General features: G+C 34.3%; 1 protein-coding gene and 1 pseudogene across 1 annotated transcript; one reads left to right on the top strand and one right to left on the bottom strand.

Annotated features, from left to right (window-relative positions):
- Positions 1 to 249: 249 nt before the first annotated feature.
- On the bottom strand, positions 250 to 3,581 carry LOC107705040 (E3 ubiquitin-protein ligase TRIM39-like; annotated as a pseudogene).
- Positions 3,582 to 5,353: 1,772 nt separating this feature from the next.
- On the top strand, positions 5,354 to 20,093 carry LOC107704885 (myb-binding protein 1A-like protein). Its single transcript, XM_016507909.1, has 24 exons — positions 5,354 to 5,620; positions 6,248 to 6,343; positions 6,432 to 6,515; positions 6,772 to 6,846; positions 7,005 to 7,112; positions 8,400 to 8,590; positions 9,070 to 9,237; positions 9,713 to 9,830; positions 10,800 to 11,089; positions 12,605 to 12,715; positions 12,818 to 12,943; positions 13,102 to 13,308; positions 13,436 to 13,544; positions 14,141 to 14,228; positions 14,458 to 14,621; positions 15,276 to 15,389; positions 15,494 to 15,622; positions 15,788 to 15,961; positions 16,600 to 16,757; positions 17,089 to 17,223; positions 17,372 to 17,453; positions 17,534 to 17,665; positions 19,738 to 19,806; positions 19,944 to 20,093. Exons 1-24 carry the CDS (start codon positions 5,426 to 5,428, stop codon positions 20,091 to 20,093), a joined length of 3,273 nt encoding a protein of 1,090 aa, XP_016363395.1. The 5' UTR covers positions 5,354 to 5,425.
- The last annotated feature ends 1,162 nt before the right edge of the window (positions 20,094 to 21,255 follow it).

Genomic DNA, 21,255 nt, shown 5'->3' with positions numbered 1-21,255 from the left:
ATATCTGTATTGTATAAAGCGCTATATAAATAAAGATGACTTGACTCTCTTCATTGTGTTGTTGTATTGTGTGTCTTATATCTTGTTCCTTAGAATGTCTGTCCATATGGAATGACAATAAACAACAACGCAAATTATTTACATTAAAAATTTTAGCATATTTTTGATAACAATATATTCACATACTTTAGACGCACAAAAATATTTAAAGCATTATGCTCATCTACTATTTAATTTTAATGGTGCAAATTCATATATTGTAATTGACAGGTGTGATGATCAGTGGGGCTGAGTTGTTACCTTTTTTGCTTAATGATGGGCCGAGAAATGGATAGAGTTTTTCAATGAAAGACTGATCAGTGTAAGAGTAGATATGAGAGCTGGACTCCACATCATAAAAGGAGCCCAGACCCTCCTCATAATCCACAAACACACCGACCCGCTGCGGCTTTACCCTCAGAGACAGAGAGACAGAGGGACCAGCAAAGGCTTTATATTCATTGCCATTCCTCAGAATAACAATCCAGTATCCATCACTGGAACTGCATGCAATCTTTCCCTTCCTGTTAATAGATTGTCTGACCACTCCTAAATCCCAGTCACTCTTTCCCTTCACCTGCACCTCAAAATAAAACCTCCCTGAGGAGAATCCCTCCTTTCCCAGGACACAGACACATGAATCAAATCTTTCTGGATTGTCTGGGAGGTCCTGACTAACCTCTCCAAATCTCACTTGTTTTCTATAATCAGACAGGATGAGGTTTGGATGAGCTGTATCAGGATCCAGAGTCACATCCACTAAGAAAACAGAGAACATCAATCACAGATTTACAATGTTTTTAATATTTAATAGTTTTAATCAGATTGTAGTGCAGAAATGAAGCTGTGAGTATCTGAATGTAAATGAGTGAAGTGCTGACAGCTCACTGTACCTGCATATTGCTGCATCCTCTTCAGCTCTGTAGAGAGACATGACAATAAAACATCAAAAGATCTTTGAGACTCATTATTCATTACTTGAATTAAAAAATAATAAACATATGTATCTGTATGGTGTATTTGATATTGCCGTACCAGTTTTTGTGAATTTCTCATCTAGAGTGTACTGCAGTTGAGTCAGAGCTCTCCAGACTCACACAAGTCTTCATACTGATCTCAGGCCAGTTCCTGGTGTTTGTAGGGCTGCACAGGGATGAGTACATCTACAGCAGGAGAGAGGAAAAATCCTTCAGCATGAGGAGTGTCATATACTGCATTATCATTGATCAGAGAGATGTCGAATGACCTTTAGGAAGTGGAGGTGATCTTCAGTGTGTGAGAGCTGCTCCAGCTCAGTGTTTCTCATCTTTAGCTCAGTGATCTCCTGCTCCAGCTCTTCAATGAGCTCTTCCTCCTTTTTCTCTGCTGCTTTATGCTGCTCCTCCATCATCTCCAGCAGTTCAGTCTGACATCTCTCAATGGAGTGGATGAGATCAGTGAAGAACTCAACACGGGCTGCTTTTTCCATCTCTGTGTTTCTCTGCTCAACCAGTCAGTCAACAAATGATTAGTGGTGTTTGATAAGACAAGAATTAGAGTTACTATTGCTCATAATTTAGTGTTATTAGGGTTTTATTTTTAATTCCTTTAACTGAAGTGTTTTTGCTTTTACACAGCAATTCAATGAACAAGATATTAATACTGAATAAATTACATTTTAAATAAATTGTTGCCATTTACTTTGTATTTGCTCTGACCAGGGAAAAGGTTTGAAATAAAGCCACAACACACTAACTCTGGCCCTTGAGGTCCATTTTCCTGCAGAGTTTAGCTCCAACCTTGATCAAACTCACCTGCCAATAACTTTCAAGTCATCCTGAAGACATTAATTAGCTTGTTCAGGTGTGTTTGATTAGTGTTGGAGCTAAACTCTGCAGGAAAGTAGACCTCTTGTTCCAGAGTTGAGAACACCAGGGCTGTGTCCGAAATCGCCCCCTTATACCCTCATTCACTATTCCCTAAGCAGCTCCAGTAGTAAGATTAAAGGATTTATCTTGAACTCTGTCACGGAAATTATGTATAAACCCTAATCAAACAATTGAATAATCAATTTACAATGAATTTATACCCGTGTTGTACATTATGCTGTACGCCATGGATGAGCGCTTTGTAAAAATTAACGGATTGATTATTCAGCTGCGGGCGCCATCTTCTGGCGAGATGCGGGAATTCATTCGGAATGAGTGCACTCGAGAACGTCCACTATGGTTTCGGACACCACTGAAAATGGCTGTTCCCTCAAATAGTGCCCTATAGGGGGCGATTTCGGACACAGCCCAGCACTAGAGATTCTTTCCTGAATGAATCAGTGTTTTTAAACGAATCGAGTGAATGAATCGAAATCAGCGACTCACTAAAGAGTCACTTGGCGCCACCTATTGGTATAACGATGTAACCTGCAGAAAGAGCCACTGTAACTCTCTGTGGACTCTTGGAGGACCTGAACAAAATTTTGTATAAGAAATACTATTATAGGTTTAATTCAATTATTTTGAACTTACCTTTCTAACTTTTGCTGAGCGTTTAATGTCTTGAATCTTCTTGATTCTCTCCTGGATTATCTGCTGCATGTCTTTCTGTGTCTTCATCAGTTGAGTCTACAGACAGAAACATTTATAACAGAGATTTACTGTCTTCTGAGAAAACAATATATTTTCATAATGAACCCTCTTTTTACAAGATTAAAGAAAATTTGATTTGTCATTATATTTTGCAGTTTAAAAGTAGTTTATTAGTAACTTCTACCTTCTTCTCTTCACTCTCCTCTTCTAGAGGAACAGTGTTGTGGTTCTTGTGGTCTGTCAGAGCACACATCGGACACACACATGTCTGATCATCTCTACAGAACAGCTCCAGAGGTCTCTCATGTGTCTGGCATATATAGTCCTCCAGATTACTCACAGGCTCCATCAGTTTGTGTCTCTTTAAACCTGCCACTCTCAAATGACGCTCCAGATGAGTTTCACAGTAAGAGCTCTGACACACCACACATGACTTTAGGGCTTTCAGCTTTCTTTCCTCACAGATGTCACACAGAACTTCAGGTTTTTTCTCAGGTGTTTTCTTCTTATAGTGATCTACAACCTCTCGGAGTGTGGTATTAATCTTGAGATCAGGTCTTTGGTTGAATGCTTCTTTACAGTAAGGACAGCTGCTAGTCTGGCTGTTGTACCAGCACTTATTCAGACAGGTCTTGCAGAAGTTGTGTCCACATGGAGTGCTGACTGGATCAGTGAACACATCCAGACATATAGAGCACTGAAGCTCTTCAGTCAGTAGACCACTAGAGGATGACATGTCTGGAAAGAGAAATGATGACGATAAATGATGACTGAGTTTATGTTTGCATGATATTAAAAACCATATGATCTAAATGTTTCTGCTCAAATGCTTGAAATGTGATATAAAGACAAATTTGTACTGTCCCTTTTTACAAAGCAAATAAAATAATGAGCAGGTTTTAAATAATAATTTACATAAAAAGTAATTCATGTGCTTTTTAAAAAAAATTGGCTTACATGGAGGTTCAGTTACAATTTGTCTACAGGTTTCTCTTATTTTTGGTGATGTTAGTGATGATTCTGTCATTGCTCTTCCCTTCTTCAAAGCCTTTTTCACAGTACAAATTATGATAAATGGATTTAAAAGAATCAACTAGCAAAGCACATTTGCTTAATATTTTTGGCCACTCAGATTTAAATGAAATATTTCCTAACAGAAAGTGAAGTTAAAGTGATCTTTTTTAAACTTCAACTTAGAATCAAATCAGTTTATGTGAATTTAATCAATAGGTATCCATATTATTATTATTTTATCTCTATTTTGTGGTGAAACAATTTCCTGAGAAACATTACATTTCCTGGGACTCATTACATTTACTAATCAATCTGAACTGCTCTTTAGATTAAAAGAAATTATTTTCTTTCCCCACAGACATCACTAAAAAACGTCCACAAAGCAAACACACTGAGATACAGAAGCTGTATAACCAAGTATAATTTTAGTCTTGTCTTGCTACATTTTTATGTAGATTTTCACCAGCAGTATAGTAGGTTTGTGTTCAGTATTTATGCTGTGTGTAGGCCTGTCGCAATAATCAATATATCGACTTATCGTACAATATATGTACATGACCTCAATAATTTTTGGTGATGCAATATATTGCTCATTATATTTACATCAAAATTAATGTCACCATGTTTTTTGCATTCCACTTGCAACTGTGTCTTTTGCAGCTTCTCGTACATAATGTGGGGTAGTCATGAGGTGCTAGTTAAAATTTAAAAACTGCTTCTACAAAAAAAAGTTTCATCTGCAGATATGGCCTTGTTTAGGGATCTGTGCCTTAGTTTGTGCATACGGACATCTGACTGCTAAATAGGGATTGTGTTTTTCACCAATACAGTGCACCCTTTATTTACAGAGAAAAGAAGGTCAGGGAAAAATCTGTAGATGGAAAAATCTCCAGACAAAATCTTTGTGCATTTTTCTTTTTTTCTACTTGTTACTTTGCACTTTTTGTTAGAAAATGTTTATTTACTATTTATTCAAGTTTTTTTTATATACTTAATTTACATTAATTAAAAGTTCGTTGTCATTTGAAAGTGTCTAGGCCTAATTGTATTATTATGCTGTTATATTATGATTATATATTCAGTGGCATAAAATGGTCTTAAAATGAAAATAATATCGCTTATCGCAATGATTTCTGGGGCAATAAAACAAAAAGTTATCGCCACAGGACTAAATTAACTTAGTTGTGTGAAAAAGTAAAAATGACAGAAACACCAAACATGCCTTGCAACCAATTAAACAACAAATTAATACAATTCTGATGCCATTTTAATATAGAAAACAACCAAAGTAGTTGATCAACTTAAACCTGGGAATTCTGTTCAACCTCTTCCAGTTTAACAAACCTTAAACTTGGCCACTTCCATTAGAAACTGTTCAAGAAAATCTCTCTTATATTTCTATCACTTACCTGTGAGTATGTGTTCACAAGGGTCTTTGAACAGCTCAATAAATATTCTGTTGTTTAAAGAGCTTGATAGTTTAAGGCGTCCGATTTTGTTGTTCATCAAGTTAGTTTTACGTTTTCTGAAAGCTCTCCCTCAACAAGTATAACGTTAGACCATAATATCTGTGATTAGCTCCAGTACAAAGGCTGCCCATAAAAGAACAAAAACACCCTGCTAAATTATAAAATAATCGGTAAATGTCAATTAATATGGGCGCCTAACAGAATTTCCTCGGAAGCAACTTTGATTAAACTTTCGCAGCTCAGTTTATGGTTTGAGACTTTTATTTTGAAATCACAGCGCGGAAGTAATCCTGGAAGAAAACGTCCTCGCGGTTCCCCCACGTGTCTGTGCGCCACGCTCTCATGGCTGCGGTGATGCAGACAAACATGGGAGAGCTCGAGGACAGCACCGTGAGACCCAAAGTCACCGATGCTAAAGGCATTCTCAAACAGAACCGACAGTTCCTGGATTACTTCTGGGACATCGCGAAACCCGAGCGAGAAGTCCGCCTCAAAGCGATTGAGGACTTGATCGAACGCTTGAAGCAGAGCGAGAAGGTATGGAGAGTCAGCTCTGATCATTTTAATATCGGCTTTTCACTGTTGATCAATATTCTTGGCCGGAGTTGGTTGTTATAGTTATTAATGCTGTTTTATCACCCGATGTAATAAGATGTCATTATCTGAACAGTGCTCCATTCGGCTTTGGTTGTTGATGCAAACACGTGGGTTGAATGGAGCTGTTGTACTGTAACGTTATATGAGTTCTTCAGATATGGAAACTTATCTAATATATATATATATTAATAAATAGCTCTAATCTATTCTATCATGTTATATGAGTTCTTCAGATATGGAAACTTTTCTGTCCACAGGATGAGAGAAAAAAAGTTCGAATTTTAAGTTTGAATAACTTTTAATTATGTTTTACTAATATATATATTAATAAATAGCTCTAATCTATTCTATCATGTATTTCCCTATGAACTGTATTGAATAGTAGAAATCACATTTTCAGTTAATTTGCCATTACCAAAGAGAGACCACCATAGCAACTGATTTCCAAAGCATGCCGTTAATTGAAGAATCAAGCATGAAAGATGTGACCTTGTATGATAGTCAGTGGATTCACATTCGTGTCAGAAATGTATGTTTGCTTACTTTATGTTTATGTTTTTCATCTAGCCGGATGAGTTGAAGTATTCACTGAAGAGACTAGTGGACGGTCTTTCTCACACGAGAGAAGACGCTCGGTCAGGATACAGCGTTGCGCTCGCTCAGGTATTTTTAACCAGACAAGCTGTATCTTCACATCTTTTTGTAGCAGTTATTAGATATGCGTTTGATTACTATTTGTTTCTGTATGAAGCTGCTGAGTGTATTTGAGGAGATCTCACTGAAATCCACACTAGACAGCGTCAAAGAAAAGCACAACCTCCAGACAGCCAAAAAGGTGAGGATTTCACATGGAACCCTGATGTGGCCTTAAAGGGGTCATATGATGCTTTTTTAAAGATCATTTTGAGACTTTAGTCTTTGCAACTTCAGGGATCTTATCTATTCACGAACAGCTTGTAACACTCCAAAGAGAAAGGAAAACTTGAAATCGCATCATATGACCCCTTTAATACGTTATTATCCTAATCATCGTTCTGTCATAATCATGATGCTCATAGGTTTTTCATGTGATGCTTCAATTCTTTTGACAGAAATTCATCAGAAATGCAGCGTTTGGGAATTTCTTTGGTGTGCTCGCCCTGTCTCAGTCCACACGTCTGCATAAGGTAAGAGAATCAGATTCATGAGTGTTGCGTTGTTGCTTTTATGTGGGCAAAAATAGCTGGAAATAGTTTTTGGAAGCACTAATTATCTTGGATATTATTTGGGATTTAGACAAACTCTGATTTGTGCTGATGATCTTTTGCGGCATGTTGTTTCTCAGGAGCCGCAGGTCATGTTGGAGTGTGTGCAGCTCCTGCAGAGTCTGTCCCGGTACAGAGAACACCTGAGAGACCTGCCCAGAAAAACCATGGTCGACATCCTGTCAGAGGTGATTACTAATGTGTTATTCCTGTTTTAATTTTGTGGTATAGACATTGAAAGAGGTGTCTGAAGAGGTGCTCAAGTAGCATTACAAATAATATGTATAACAATAACATGTATATATTAGTGCTGTCAAACGATTAATCGCATCCAAAATAAGTTTTTGTTTACATAATATATGTGTGTGTGTACTGTGTATATTTATTACGTATATATAAATACACACACATGCAGATATATATTTAAGAATATATTATGAATATGAAAAAATATGTTATGTTTATATATTAAATATATTTATATATTATATAATTTATATGAATATAAATATATACATGTAAATATTTTCAAAATATATGCTGTGTGTGTGTGTGTCATTATATATACGTAATAAATATACACAGTACACACACACAGCCTATATTATGTAACCAAAAACTTTTATTTTGGATGTGATTTGGTGCTATTTTGGATTAATCGCGATTAATCGTTTGACAGCACTAATTTGTATATTAAATATATTTATATATAATATTAATTATATAAATATATACATGTAAATATTTTCTAAATATATGCTGTACAAGTGTGTATTTATATGTACATAATAAATATACACAGTACACACTGTGTTTATATATATAAAAAAATATATATTTCGGATGCGATTAATCGTTTGACAGCACTAGTATATATTGATTAATGTAGTAGTAATCATAATAACTACTATTATATTTATTATATTACATGAATGAATGTACACTACCAGTAAAAAGTTTGGAATAATTAACATTTTTTTATGTTTTTGTGAGAAGTCTCTTATGCTCACCATTTACTTGACCTTAAATGAGGTAAAAACAGTAATATTGTGACATATTATTACAATTTAAAATAGCTGTTTTCTATTTGAATATATTCAGTGTCAGTCCTCAGTGTCACATGATCTTTCAGATATTATTCTATTTTCTTTTCAATTTCATTTTTTTATGAATGGATCAACTTATTGTCAATGTCGAGCATTTTTTCCCAGGATCCTTTGAATGGGTAGTGTATTGTGGTTTCCATAAAATATTAAGCAGCACAACTATTTTCAACACTGTAAAATAAGATTGTATAACATTATATAATAATAATAAGAAGAAATGTTTCTTGAGCAGTAAATCAGCATGATTTCTGAAGGATCGTGTGACACGGATTACTAGAGTTTGGGATTTAGATAAACTCTACTTTGTGTTGATGATCTTTTACCGTCTCTCGTTTCTATAATGTTTCATTCATGTGTTTTGTTGTATAGACATCGAAGGAGGTGTTTGAAGAGGTGCTCCTGAGCGCCCTGCAGTCTGACCTGACCTCTGCCCTCAACACTCCCGAGCAGCTCGAGCTCCTCCTGGTGGCCATGCAGAAGTTCCCCTCTGTGCTCAAACCCAAAAAACTCAAGAAACTATTAGGAACCACAGCAGTCATTACTAAAGAGAACATGCCAAAGTGAGTGTGCCTGACTCCCTTTTCTGCTTTCTTACTCTGTATGTTTTGTCTTTGTTTTCAGACATTCTTATATATGCTAAAATAGTTGTTTAATTATGAAATTGTATGCATGTATCTACTTCAATTTATTTTAATTACTTATTTTATGTCAAATTTATTGTAAATTTGAAAATGATTTATAAATTATGTATGGAAATATGTAAATAAAATGTATTAATTCATAATATGAAATCTATGTAATTATTAATTTTATAATGATAATGTAATAAATGTTTATTTTCTTATCATGTTGATTTTATTTGAAAAAATACTAAATGTTGTTTTAGACAACATTCTCATGTTAGTATGATTACTTTTTTCAGTTGCATATTTATTGTTGACTTCATTTGAAAGTGTAGTTTTACACGTGGCAGGTTAAAAACATGCTCATATTTTGAGTGCTTCATTGTTTTATTAACTCTTTTGATGTGTACTCCCAGGCTGGTGGAGGTTTTAAAGACGGCCGCTCGCTCTGTGAAGAAGGACAACATTCTGCCCCCAGTCACGTTTGACTTGTTACAGGCGTCTCTGCGGGAGGACAACTTCGAGATGTTCTGGAATGAAGCCATTATCAAAGGCATGCTGTCAGAGATGCCTGGTCCCACACAGTGAGTTTAACATGTGTAACCAAACCTTAACCTGCTAATTTATCTGTCTAATACTCAGCCAGATATGGGTACGCCTGGTTATTACTTCACTGCATTTGATTATTTTTTATTATTATTATTTATTCAAGGTTTTATTTATTTAGTTTTACTTTAAGTTTCAAATAGTTTATTTAAAATATATTATATTATTAAAATGTATTTCATTAATTTTTTTTAGTTACGTTTTAGTTTAATAACAATTTTTAAATATGTATTTTATAATAGAAAATATTTCGTTAAAGTGTCAAAAGCACATTATTAAATTGTTATTTAATTTGATTGAATTTCATATTTATTTTATTTTTTGTGTTGAGAAATAAATGTAAGTTAAAATGGGATCATGTGAACATTTTTACTGATTTCAATTTAAGAATAGTTTCAATACCAATTAGAATATGATGACCAAAACGCATGCTTTTTCTTTCTTTATGATCAGTTATTTAGGTTTCCGGTTATTGGGAGCATCTCTGCCGCTGCTGTCAGTCCCTGAGCTCGAGTTTGTCCTGTCCGGTGATGTGATGAGATACTACGGTCAACACATGCTGTCCGCACAGGTCTGTCTTTATGTTTGGTGATGTGTGTGTTTCACGTGATGGATGTCAATGTTGGATTCATTATTTTTTAATTTGAAAATACAAATACACAAATGCAAACACCATTTAATTCTGCAGGAAATTACAGATCACTAGAATTAAAAGTAGTGAGTAGGGCTGTGCAATATATCGAAATATCGCAAATATACATATCGCAATATGCATATCGCTACGGCTTGCAATATATGGGGCCATGAACTAAACACAAAGAGAAAATAACTCCCTGCTCTTACCTAAATAACTTTTATAGCTTAAATAAGAATCAGTGCATATTGAATTCATAGAGTAAATACTAAGCAGTGTTGTATTTTTCCTTTTTATTATTCAGTTCCTAAACTTATGTTAAAATGATTACACTAATGTTAAAATGGCATTTTTATGTAATGCTAGAGTAAAACACTATGGTTCACTTTCAGAAGTTGTTGTAGGGGTGCTTTCTTCTCACAAAAAGTGAATTGTGCTAGTTATATTAGAATCAGAATGAGCTTTATTCACCACTTAAGTGTGCACAAACACAAGGAATTTGTTGTGGTTTTACAGGAGCTCTTGATAGATACATACATACATACAAATAACCATATATATATATATATATATATATATATATATATTTATATACACAGTATATATATGACACAAGATAGTTATAGAAGTTCACAGAACTGACTCAGCAACAGCTGAGTAAAACTGTTTCATCTGAGCATGTGGCACTTTAAGCATTATCGTACCGCATATCGACTATCGCATTATTTAATGAGTTATCGCATATCGCATTTTTCTTCAAATATCACACAGCCCTAGTAGTGAGATAAATTACATTGGTGTTGCATACTCTTTAACATTTATACATGTACATATAGTACTAGTATTGCATTCTGAATGTAGCCTGTGCCATAATAATGTATGTTTATTGTGCGTGTCTCCTGTCAGCTGGCATACCGATTCAAGTTTGCTCCAGAAATGGAGAAGTACGTGAGTGAGTTCATGCAGGGCTGCCCTGATGCTGACAAACAGCTCGTCGTGGCGCTCGGCTTCACTCAGCTCACTAACCAGGGCTACCCCGTGGTCCCGTCCTCCTGGAAGGTTCTGGAGCACATGGATCTGTGTGCGCTGCAGCAGTATGTGGAGTGGCTGATGAAGGCCTTCTGCAAGCCCCAGCTGGAGAAATGCCTGGACTTCAGCACCCGCAGACAGAAAGGAAACCAGGAGTCTGAAGTAGAGTGAGTTCACACCGGATTTTCCAAGAATTGACTGAAAATCATTAAGAATAGAGGTTTAAAAAAATTAAGTATTCAACTTTTTGCTGGAGTAAAACCATATGATGGTGCAGTAATGATAATAACAACAATTTGTCTATAAAAATGTATATTACTATTATATAAAAATAACAATTGTTGCTATTATTAATTATTATATACAGTGCACTAATAATGGTAATAATAATATTTATATATTAATATATACATTAATATTAACTATTAGTAGTAGCATTCATAATAATTATAAGAATAATAATATATACATTAGTGCTGTCAAACGATTAATCGCGATTAATCAAAATACAAGTTTTTGTTTACATAATATGTGTGTGTGTACTGTATATTTATTACGTATATATAAAGACACACACAGCATATATTTTGAAAATATTTACATGTATTTACGTCTATATATTCATATTCATATAAATTCTATCATATATAAATATATTTAATATATAAACGTAGCATATTTTTCTTAAATATATACATGCATGTGTTTGTATTTATATATACATAATAAATATACACAGTACACACATATATTATGTAAACAAAAACTTTTACTTTGGATGCGATTAATCGTTTGACAGCACTAATATACATATATAATTTTATATATAAATCTACAATACAAGCCTATTAGATATACAATAATGCAACTATATATATATATATATATATAATTGTATTATTGTTCTATTATATAAATACAAAAATGATTAATGTTATACACAATAAATACAATAATAATATTTCTATATTCATTTATACATTATAATTATTTTTAGTAATAGTTGTTGTAGTAGTAGTAGTAGTAGTAACAATATATAAATGAATGTTATTAAGAATTATTTTATATGAAACAATAAATACAATAATAATTTAGCATTTACATAAAATCTATTTTTTTATATAAGTTTTCATTAAATTATATGATGAGATTAACAAGATTAATTTGTAATTCAGATCATTTGTAATTTGTTTAGTAATTAATAATTTATACCTATTATATATATAATAATGCAACTATATATATATATATATATATAATTGTATTATTGTTCTATTATATAAATACAAAAATGATTAATGTTATACACAATAAATACAATAATAATATTTCTATATTCATTTATACATTATAATTATTTTTAGTAATAGTTGTTGTAGTAGTAGTAGTAGTAGTAACAATATATAAATGAATGTTATTAAGAATTATTTTATATGAAACAATAAATACAATAATAATTTAGCATTTACATAAAATCTATTTTTTTATATAAGTTTTCATTAAATTATATGATGAGATTAACAAGATTAATTTGTAATTCAGATCATTTGTAATTTGTTTAGTAATTAATAATTTATACAAATTACAAATGTGATTACAGATTACAGTGTTAATGTGCCATCTGCAGCCATTTTCCCTCTCATGCCAATTTCATATTTATTCTGATTTATTTCTTGCTGTAGGAGTGACAGCTGTGTTGCCAGGTTTCGTAAATGGATCGTTCAACGCCTCTCTTTCATTGTGGAAAACCATCAGATTAAGAAAGAGGAGGGTCTTGTCATGAAAATGGCTAGGTAACTCATCTTTAGATCTCATTAAGGGTCACTACGTGACTCCTGTGGCAACTCCCCTGATATGAATCGATGGTATTGTGATGCTTTATCCTTCTTCTGTAGGTTTATTTTCTTCCACGCCTTCTTTGATGTGAAGAAACCCACTCCAGAAATCCCTGAGACGGTGCAGGCTCTCTCAGTGCCCATAGATCAACAAACACGAGCCACTATCTCTTCAGCCTTCTACGGGTCAATTAAACTTATCAGTCAAATTTTGTAAATTAAATGAAAAATGTAATCTGACATAAATGATTTGAATTAATTTGAATGAAACAAGTTAAGTTATTAAATGAAAAGTCATTAATAATAAATATAATTAAATGAAGTATATACTTCATCTCCTCCAGTCTTCTGCAGGGCTTGAACTCGATGGCTGTGCTAGGAGATTCTCCTGAGGCGGAGAGGCTGAACTCCAGGAGGATTCTGGGTGTGAAAGCTGATGGAAGCATGTGGATCTACTGTGTGGTCCAGTACGCCACCACGCTGCTCAACCAGAGCAAACACGTCCAGAGCGTTCAGACCCTGAGTCCAGAGCAGAGGCAGGGCTGGGACAGGTGACGCATCCTGCAAAACACTACTGTTTTCTACATTATGACCTTTTAAATGTAAATAAGAAAGGTGAGGGTAGACGGACTGCAGCTCAAATGCTCTTTTAGGTGATTTTGTGTTTTGTGTGTTTAGTATGCTGGAATCAGTGGAGGCCTTGAGGAAAAAAGCAAAGAAGTCTTCTTCACCTGAACACACGGCATTTCAGCACCTCTTCCTTCTCGTTGGGATTCAGATGTTCAGGGTTTGATTCTTCTAGTGATTTTTTATATTTTTGTTTTTCAAAAAGCAGAAATAATCAAATGAATGACCAGATCTTCGTAATGATTATCAGTTAAGCATTCCTGAAGCTCTTAAAGTAGAGCAGGTGCTAGAAACACCAGGGTTATCATGGGTTCGATTCCCAGGGAATGCATGAACCAATAAAATGTGTACTTTGATTGCAATGCAAGTTGCTTTGGATAAAAGCATGATCTACCAAATGCATGAAAAAAAAATAGAATAAACTACTTGTTGTTAACATTATAAATTATTATTAATAATTTATTTTAAAATAAAATAAATTGGTGAGGTCCAGCTTGAATAATTTTTGCAGCCACTGTATTATTTGTTTGTGTATGTAATATCTTTTTTAGTTGTGCATCATGGGGAGGATTTTGTTTTAATGCCTGTTCATTTTGCTGTTTGAAAATGGTTGTTGGAAATAAAGTACAAGAAAAAATTATGTGCTTTACATTCCTATTCCAAATAAAATATGATTGATGAAATAATTTCAGAAAGTGCTGAAGACTTTTATTTTGTGATCTTAACATAAATGTTGTTTTTCTGTCCTCGCTCCAGGCTCCAGATGAAAGTTTGGAGTTGTTGAATGATTTGCGGACCTGTGTGGAGAAAGCTCAGGCTAAGAAATCTAAAAAGAAGAAAGCGAGTAAGTTGGAGCAGTTCAGTGCAGTTAATGGATTTAATGTTTTTTTGATTTGTAGTCTGTTATTCCTGCTAGATGATGCACTAATGGTGTGTGTTTGTGTTTGTGTGTGCGCGTGTGTGTGCGCGTGTGTGTGTTTGTGTGTGCGCGTGTGTATGCGCGTGTGTATGCGCGTGTGTGTGTGCGCGTGTGTGTGCGTGTGTGCATGTGTGTTTGTGTGTGTGTGACACAGATGGCGAGAGCTGTAATGAGGAGCCGCACTGGGTGGAGGTGGTTGTTGAGATCCTGCTGTCGCTCCTGTCTCAGCCCAGTCGTCTCATTCGCAGTGTGTGTAAAGCTGTGTTTAGCCGTATCTGTCCTCACCTCACCCAAGAAGCGCTCAGCTCCATCCTGAACGTAAGAGACTGCTGACTAATTAGCAGTGCTATTTTAGTATTATTTACATACTATTACGATAATATTTTGAATTGGCTTATACTTATATTTTTAGGTTTTATTAAAAATGTTTTGTTTGTTTTAGTGAATGTGCATTTTAATAAATTTTTGTTTAGCATTCATTTATATTTATTTGTTTTAGTTCTTTAACTTAAACTTAGTTCAGTCTAATATACAGTATGTGTATATATATATATATATATATATATATATTATTTTAGCTTTAAGAGATGGGTTTTAAAACAGCAGCTTTATTGCCTTACAGCGCTTGTTTTCATAACTGTACACCGTTTAATTTTACCCACAGCACATTTAGCTTCCGTGATGTGACGTATTTCCGAGCTAAGCTGAATATTCTAGAGGAAATAATGTAGAGCGAGGTTTTATTTGATCAAGATTTGACTGGATCGTGGATGTTAGGCTGAGATATAATTCATTAAATCTAAAAAAAATGTCAGTTCACACAGGTGTGATTAAATCAGAGAAAGTTATTACATGATCTGTATTTTTTTTTTTTAAATCCTTTGAAATCATGTAAATGTGATTATTTGTGTAGTATAAGACTCAGATAATATATTAAGAAAGTAAATAGGATCTTTTTTTATTGATTTTTAGGTTCTAGACCCCAACAAGGATGAGGATGAAAGCGGTGTTATGGTGACTGATGAGAAGGAGAAAGAGAAAAAGAGAAAGCGTAAAGAGGAGGACAAGCAAGATGATGAGGAGGAGGTAAGACTGACCATCATGAATATTTATACTAGCAAATTGAATAATTTTGCATCTAATTCTGTACATTTCAAATGTTTCTCTTCTATCTTTTAAAATTTCATCAGGATGAAGAGGGTTCTGATTCCTCCTCTGATGATGATGATGATGAGGATGAAGCCATGGAGGAAGGAAAAGAGTTGGATCAGAAATTCCGTTTGGATTTGATGAAGGTTCTGCAGGGTCAGAACGCTCTGGTATGAACGAAGAAATAAATTTTCACTACATAAGCAAATGTAACCTAGAATGTTCCTTTCATTCCAGTGTGAAATGTGCAGGATCATTTGAGACTTACTTCCAGAAAACTTTGATAACGCAAAGTGGGAATCCGTAGCAGCTGATGTTCTGTTGTTCTTGTTTAGGCCACTGAAGAGGATGGCAGTGACGAAGAGGAACTGGATGATGCGGGCATGATGAAGCTGGACGGAAGCCTGGCTGCTCTCTTTCTGGAGCAGAAGAAAAAGATCCAGGCCAAAAAAGACGAGAAGGACAGACTCCGCAAAGAAAAGGTCCTCGTTCGGGACTTCAGGATTAAAGTATGGGGCTGTTTCTCTTTTATTTTTATCTAGTATTTTCTATAAGTTTTGAAGAGATGTAATGTTTTAAGTTAGTTGTAGTTGTTCTCATATTGAACAAATTATTTGATAAATAAATTGTTTATTTATTATTTCATTGTAAAGTATCAAATGAAGTAGAACATCCAGTGTGTGTGTTGTGTGTATATGTATTTAATCTTTTTATATTACTTTATAATATTTGATGTCATTACTTTTATTTTTTTATTTTTTAACATTAATATATGTGATGGTGCTAGATAAATTAGGGAGTTTGAGTTGTTCATCTAGTTAACTAGTTATTTTTAGACTTTTTTTTTTAAACTAGATTATTTACTTTTTTATTTGTTTATTATTTATTTAATATATTTTTTTCTATTTTAAAATCTTGTTGGTATATATTTTAATTATTTCTTCTAAATACATGGTGTGCTTTTTGACTGTTTGCACAGTAAAACTCTCCGTCGTAAACATGTCCGATTGCGGATAGGTGAATCTGAAACCTCCCTAATTATTCAGGGCTTCCTTAAAACTGATTAGTGACTAATGGATTTTGGAATAAAATAGGCAGGTTTTGTGTCTCAGAGGCTGATTTAAGTCATTTGGTGTGTTGTTGTCAGGTACTGGACATGGTGGAGATGTTCTTGAGCAAACAGGGGAGCAGCGCTCTGGTTCTTGGGATGGTGGAACCGCTGCTCAGCGTGATCGAGAACGGGATGAGCTCCGAAACCAGCCAACAGGAGCAGGACTTCCTGCGCAGGGCTGCAGACATCTTCAGGTGAGCAGTGCTATTTTACTGTTATTTGTGTACTTTTAAAGTATGTATTGAGATTTCTAATTAGCTTTTATATCTTTTAATATTTTAGTATAGCTCGTCAATTTTATTTTTAATAATTTTAGTACTAAAACATTTTAGTCTTTCATCTTAATTTTTTATTTTAAATACAGGAAACGTAAAATTTTTAGTTGGTAATAACAAAACACTGCAGCTGAGATTCAGCTCACAGAAAACATGCTGCGAATTTGACCTTTTTTTATGTAGAAAGACAGTTTTGTTTATTTAATCGCGTTTAATTCTCATAGTTTGTCGCTCGGTCTCTGATTGGCAGGAATCGACTCTGTCGTGCGAAGTATTACTGCAGGGAAACCGACGGACGAGAGGCGGAGCTTCATGAAATGCTTGAGCGTCTGATTGGTCGAGCCCAGAAGCTGACAGACTCGTCTGTGTCTCTGTACTACTTCAGGTGAGGACTTCTGCAATTATTAATCCCATGTTGCAGGAAAAAAGACAAAAAGATCTACCTGTAGTATACAAACTCTCGTGTATATGTTCATTGCGTGTCTACTTTTGGTGTGTTTGTTTCTTTAAATCACATTGTTATTGTTTTGTAGTGCTGCTCTCTATGTGGTGAAGGTGTTAAGAGGCATTGTGAGTGAACAGGACTCTGCAAACGCACCGTCAACACCGGCAGAGGTAAACTACCATCTTCAATAGAGACACTTGTTAATCTCGAAGTACTGAGGTTACTAAAGTAACTTGTTTGTTGATCACAGCTAAGGCTTATGGGTAAAGTGGATGTTGAGAGGGTCACGACTTGCTTCAGAAACGCGTTGACATCTTTCTTGACGAAGAGGAAAAGCCCTCTCACTGGAGCCATGTTCATCGACCTCTTCAGCAGATTCCCTGTGAGTCAAAACAACTTCAGTAGTGAATAATATCAGTACTATTTTTAAAGGTATTTTATTGAATGATTAGGGGAAAAAATCTAATTGAGTTTTTTTCTGATGGCAATTGCAATCTAAAATATTTTAAGTTATCCAGGTTTGTTGTGCTTGTTTGTATGGCTGATCTCCGCGCTGCTGAGTTTTGAATATATTGTAGTCTCTTAACAGAACTTGCTGGTAAACCCCCAAAGAGAGAATTGCAATAATCGAGCCGTGATGTGATGAAGGCATGAATAAGCCTCTCAGCATCAGGCCTAGAAAGAAAGGGTCTAATGCGAGCAATGTTACGAAGACTTTAGTTATGTTTTTGAAGTGAGAGTTAAAATAAAACATTTAAAAAAGCATCAAAAATCACACCCAAATTACGCACCTGAGCAGAAGGAGATATTTGGGTATTGTCAACTGAAAGTTAAAAATTACTGAACTTATTAACATTAGATGGAGTGCCAATTAATAAAATTTCAGTTTTAGAACAATTTAGTTTTAGAAAGTGTTTCATCCATGCCTTAATTTCCAGCAAACAGGCAGAAAGAGTTAAAAAGGAAGAAGTGGAATCAGGCTGAGTGCTAATATAAATCTGGGTATCGTCCACGTAACAATGATAGCCCAGGCCATACGTCTGAATAATCTGCCCAAGAGGCACCATGTAAATACTAAATAGAACAGGTCCCAAAACTGACCCCTGAGGGACACCCTGACACAAAGGCGCAGTCTGAGATCTATTAGTACCCAGGTAAACAAACTGAGAACGAGTATTAAGATGACTACAAAATAATAATAATAATGATTGTTAAATAAATTATTATTATTATTAAATAAAATATTAAACAAAATAAGAAATATTACTGTTGTAATAATAGTTTTAATGTTAAAATTAATTAATTGTATTTAATAACACTAACATTTAATAATTTTTCAGTACAACTGTAAAATTACAATACTAATATTTATTAGTTAATGTGCTTATTTTGTTTTCCAAAATGCACTTAATAAGCAACCCAGACTCACTTAGTTACAATAAATCACAGCTTTTATGATTTGGTAATAACATATTGCCATATTAATTTTATTTAGATTAAAGGCACAATATGTAAGATTTTTTAAATTAAAATATCCAAAAACCACTAGAGCAGTGTTATATATTTTGCTGACTTGTGTACTTACATTATCCCAAATGTTTCGAAGAATGTTTAAATCCAGAGAAATAAGCAATTTTAACTAGTGACACGGAGCGTGTCTATAGTGTCATTGTGTCGCCTGCCAATGACGTCATAACCCCTCGATTTCCGGTTTTGTTTTGTAGAAAACATGGAAACACCAAAGACGCTTTAATATGTTGTGCGTTTTATTAGACAGGTGACGAACGCACAGTAGCATTGTAACAGAACTTTCAAATGTATCTAATATGATAAAACAGCGCTGCTATTTTTTCCCCACATACGCACGACTGGAAGGAACGGAAGCGGTCGACTGTGGCATAATAAAAGCTCCGCTGCTTTCGAGCCGCGTGTCTCGCTAGTTCAGCGGCCTCGTTTCGCTTTGATGGCTTTCAGCCTCACCCTGCTTCATTCTACTACGTTAATAAATCATTAGCTCATTCATGAACATGATTTCTGCCCGAGTCCTGTCGGATTGCATCGGCTGTGGGGATGAAGACCACAACTCCCATGATTCCACACTCAGTCACCGCGTCATCAAACTATGCCTTTGCCTCTTTGTTTATTTTGAATACGCGCCCTCTAGCGGCGAAAATTACATATTGTGCCTTTAATCGTTCAGCTCTGTATAAAGGTAGACAGCTCAATGTTGGTGAGTTTTGATATGGCCAACATCACTATTACTATTGGGAATTAGATTAGTACTGGGAAAAGTATTAATAACGTTAATTAAACCTCAAATAAATGTCCTGATATTGTAGTGGTGAGTCACGCACTTAAAAATGCTCAAGGTTTCTTGAAAATGTAAAAATGTTGTCTCTATCTCATGAAAGCAGTTAATGGGCTGTAACTGATGGGTTTGTGTTGTGTTTGAAGGTGTTGTATGTGAACATGTTGGACACGGCTGTGGAGAACATCACTGCTGGAGTGAGGGAACATCAGCAGGTAAATGAAGCTGATCCATCGGTGTTATCGTGTCTTGGAGCAGCTCATGAATATTTTGGATGTGTAATCAGTTACTGTATACTTGAATTATAATGTACTGTCTTAAGTGTGTTTTTTTTTTTGTCCGGTTGTTTCAGGGTCAGGCATGTCTCATGGTGCTCAGGGCCCTGCAGTCTAAAGACGTGAAGAACCTGATGTCTGATGCCCAGGGAACTGAGCTGCATCAGAAAGTTGTGGACCAACTCACCAAGGTAGACTTTTCACCATTTAATGGTCAGCACTCTTGAAACGTCAGTATTTGGCATCAATTCCAGTGAAAATTATTTGCAAATATTGTTAATGTTGATACAAATTGATAGCTATTTTTTAGTAATGTAAAATAAGTTGGTTATTTAAACAATAATTAATACAGTATTTTTTTAAATAATTAATACATTACAATAATGGCTTGTAGTCTTCAAATATTTTTCAGTATTATGTTTACATTCACTTTACATTAATTTCTTGCCAATTTGATGGCATTCTGTGTTTAAAATATCAATGTAAAATAATACCCAAATATACATACAAACTAGTGAGGCGCTAGAGCTCTGTCAGCATATTGTCAGATCCGTTCACAATCAGGTAATGAATCGATGTTTTTACTAAACCTTCTGCTTTTACAAGGTATTCTCAAGTGTGAGTTTTTTTTGTTTTTTTTTTTAAACCTACGTTGTTTCTTTCTGAGCAGAAGATGCTGGTTAATCTGGAGCTCCTTCAGAAAGTTCTCAAGTCCATAAACGCTGAAGGAAGCCTGCAGAAACCAGGACAGCTGGAGGACATGTACTGGAGCGTGATGAAGTTATTTTACATTCTGTGAGTCACGTTACTCAAATCTGTTTTGATTATCATTTTAAATGTGTATGTGTGTATGCTTCACTACCATTCAGAAATTTGGGGAAAAGTCTCATGCTTACCAAGGCTGCATTTATTTGATATAAAATACAGTAAAAAAAAAAAAAAACAGTGTGAAATATTAGTGCAATTTTAACAAATAACTCTTTTCTATTTTATCGCGATTAATCGCATCCAAAATAAAAGTTTTTGTTTACATAATATATGTGTGCGTACTGTGTATATTTACTATGTATATATAAAGACACACACATGCATGTATATATTTAGAAAATATTTACATGTATTTACATGCATATATGTGTATTCATATAATTCATATTATTTATAAATATATTTAACATATAATCATAACTTAAATATATACATGCATGTGTGTGTATTTATATATACATAATAATATACACAGTACACACATATATTCTGTAAACAAAAACTTATTTTGAATGCGATTAATCGTGATTAATCGTTTGACAGCATTAATACAAACACAATATTAATATAATATAATGCATATCCGTTTTACAATCATGTATGCAATTTCAATTATTCATA

The sequence above is a fragment of the Sinocyclocheilus anshuiensis genome, unplaced genomic scaffold (genome assembly GCF_001515605.1).
Source record: "Sinocyclocheilus anshuiensis isolate Anshui unplaced genomic scaffold, SAMN03320099.WGS_v1.1 scaffold117, whole genome shotgun sequence".
Classification (NCBI taxonomy): Eukaryota; Metazoa; Chordata; class Actinopteri; order Cypriniformes; family Cyprinidae; genus Sinocyclocheilus; species Sinocyclocheilus anshuiensis.
The sequence above is the reverse complement of the archived record's forward strand: the minus strand, read 5'-3'. Positions and strand labels throughout refer to the sequence as shown.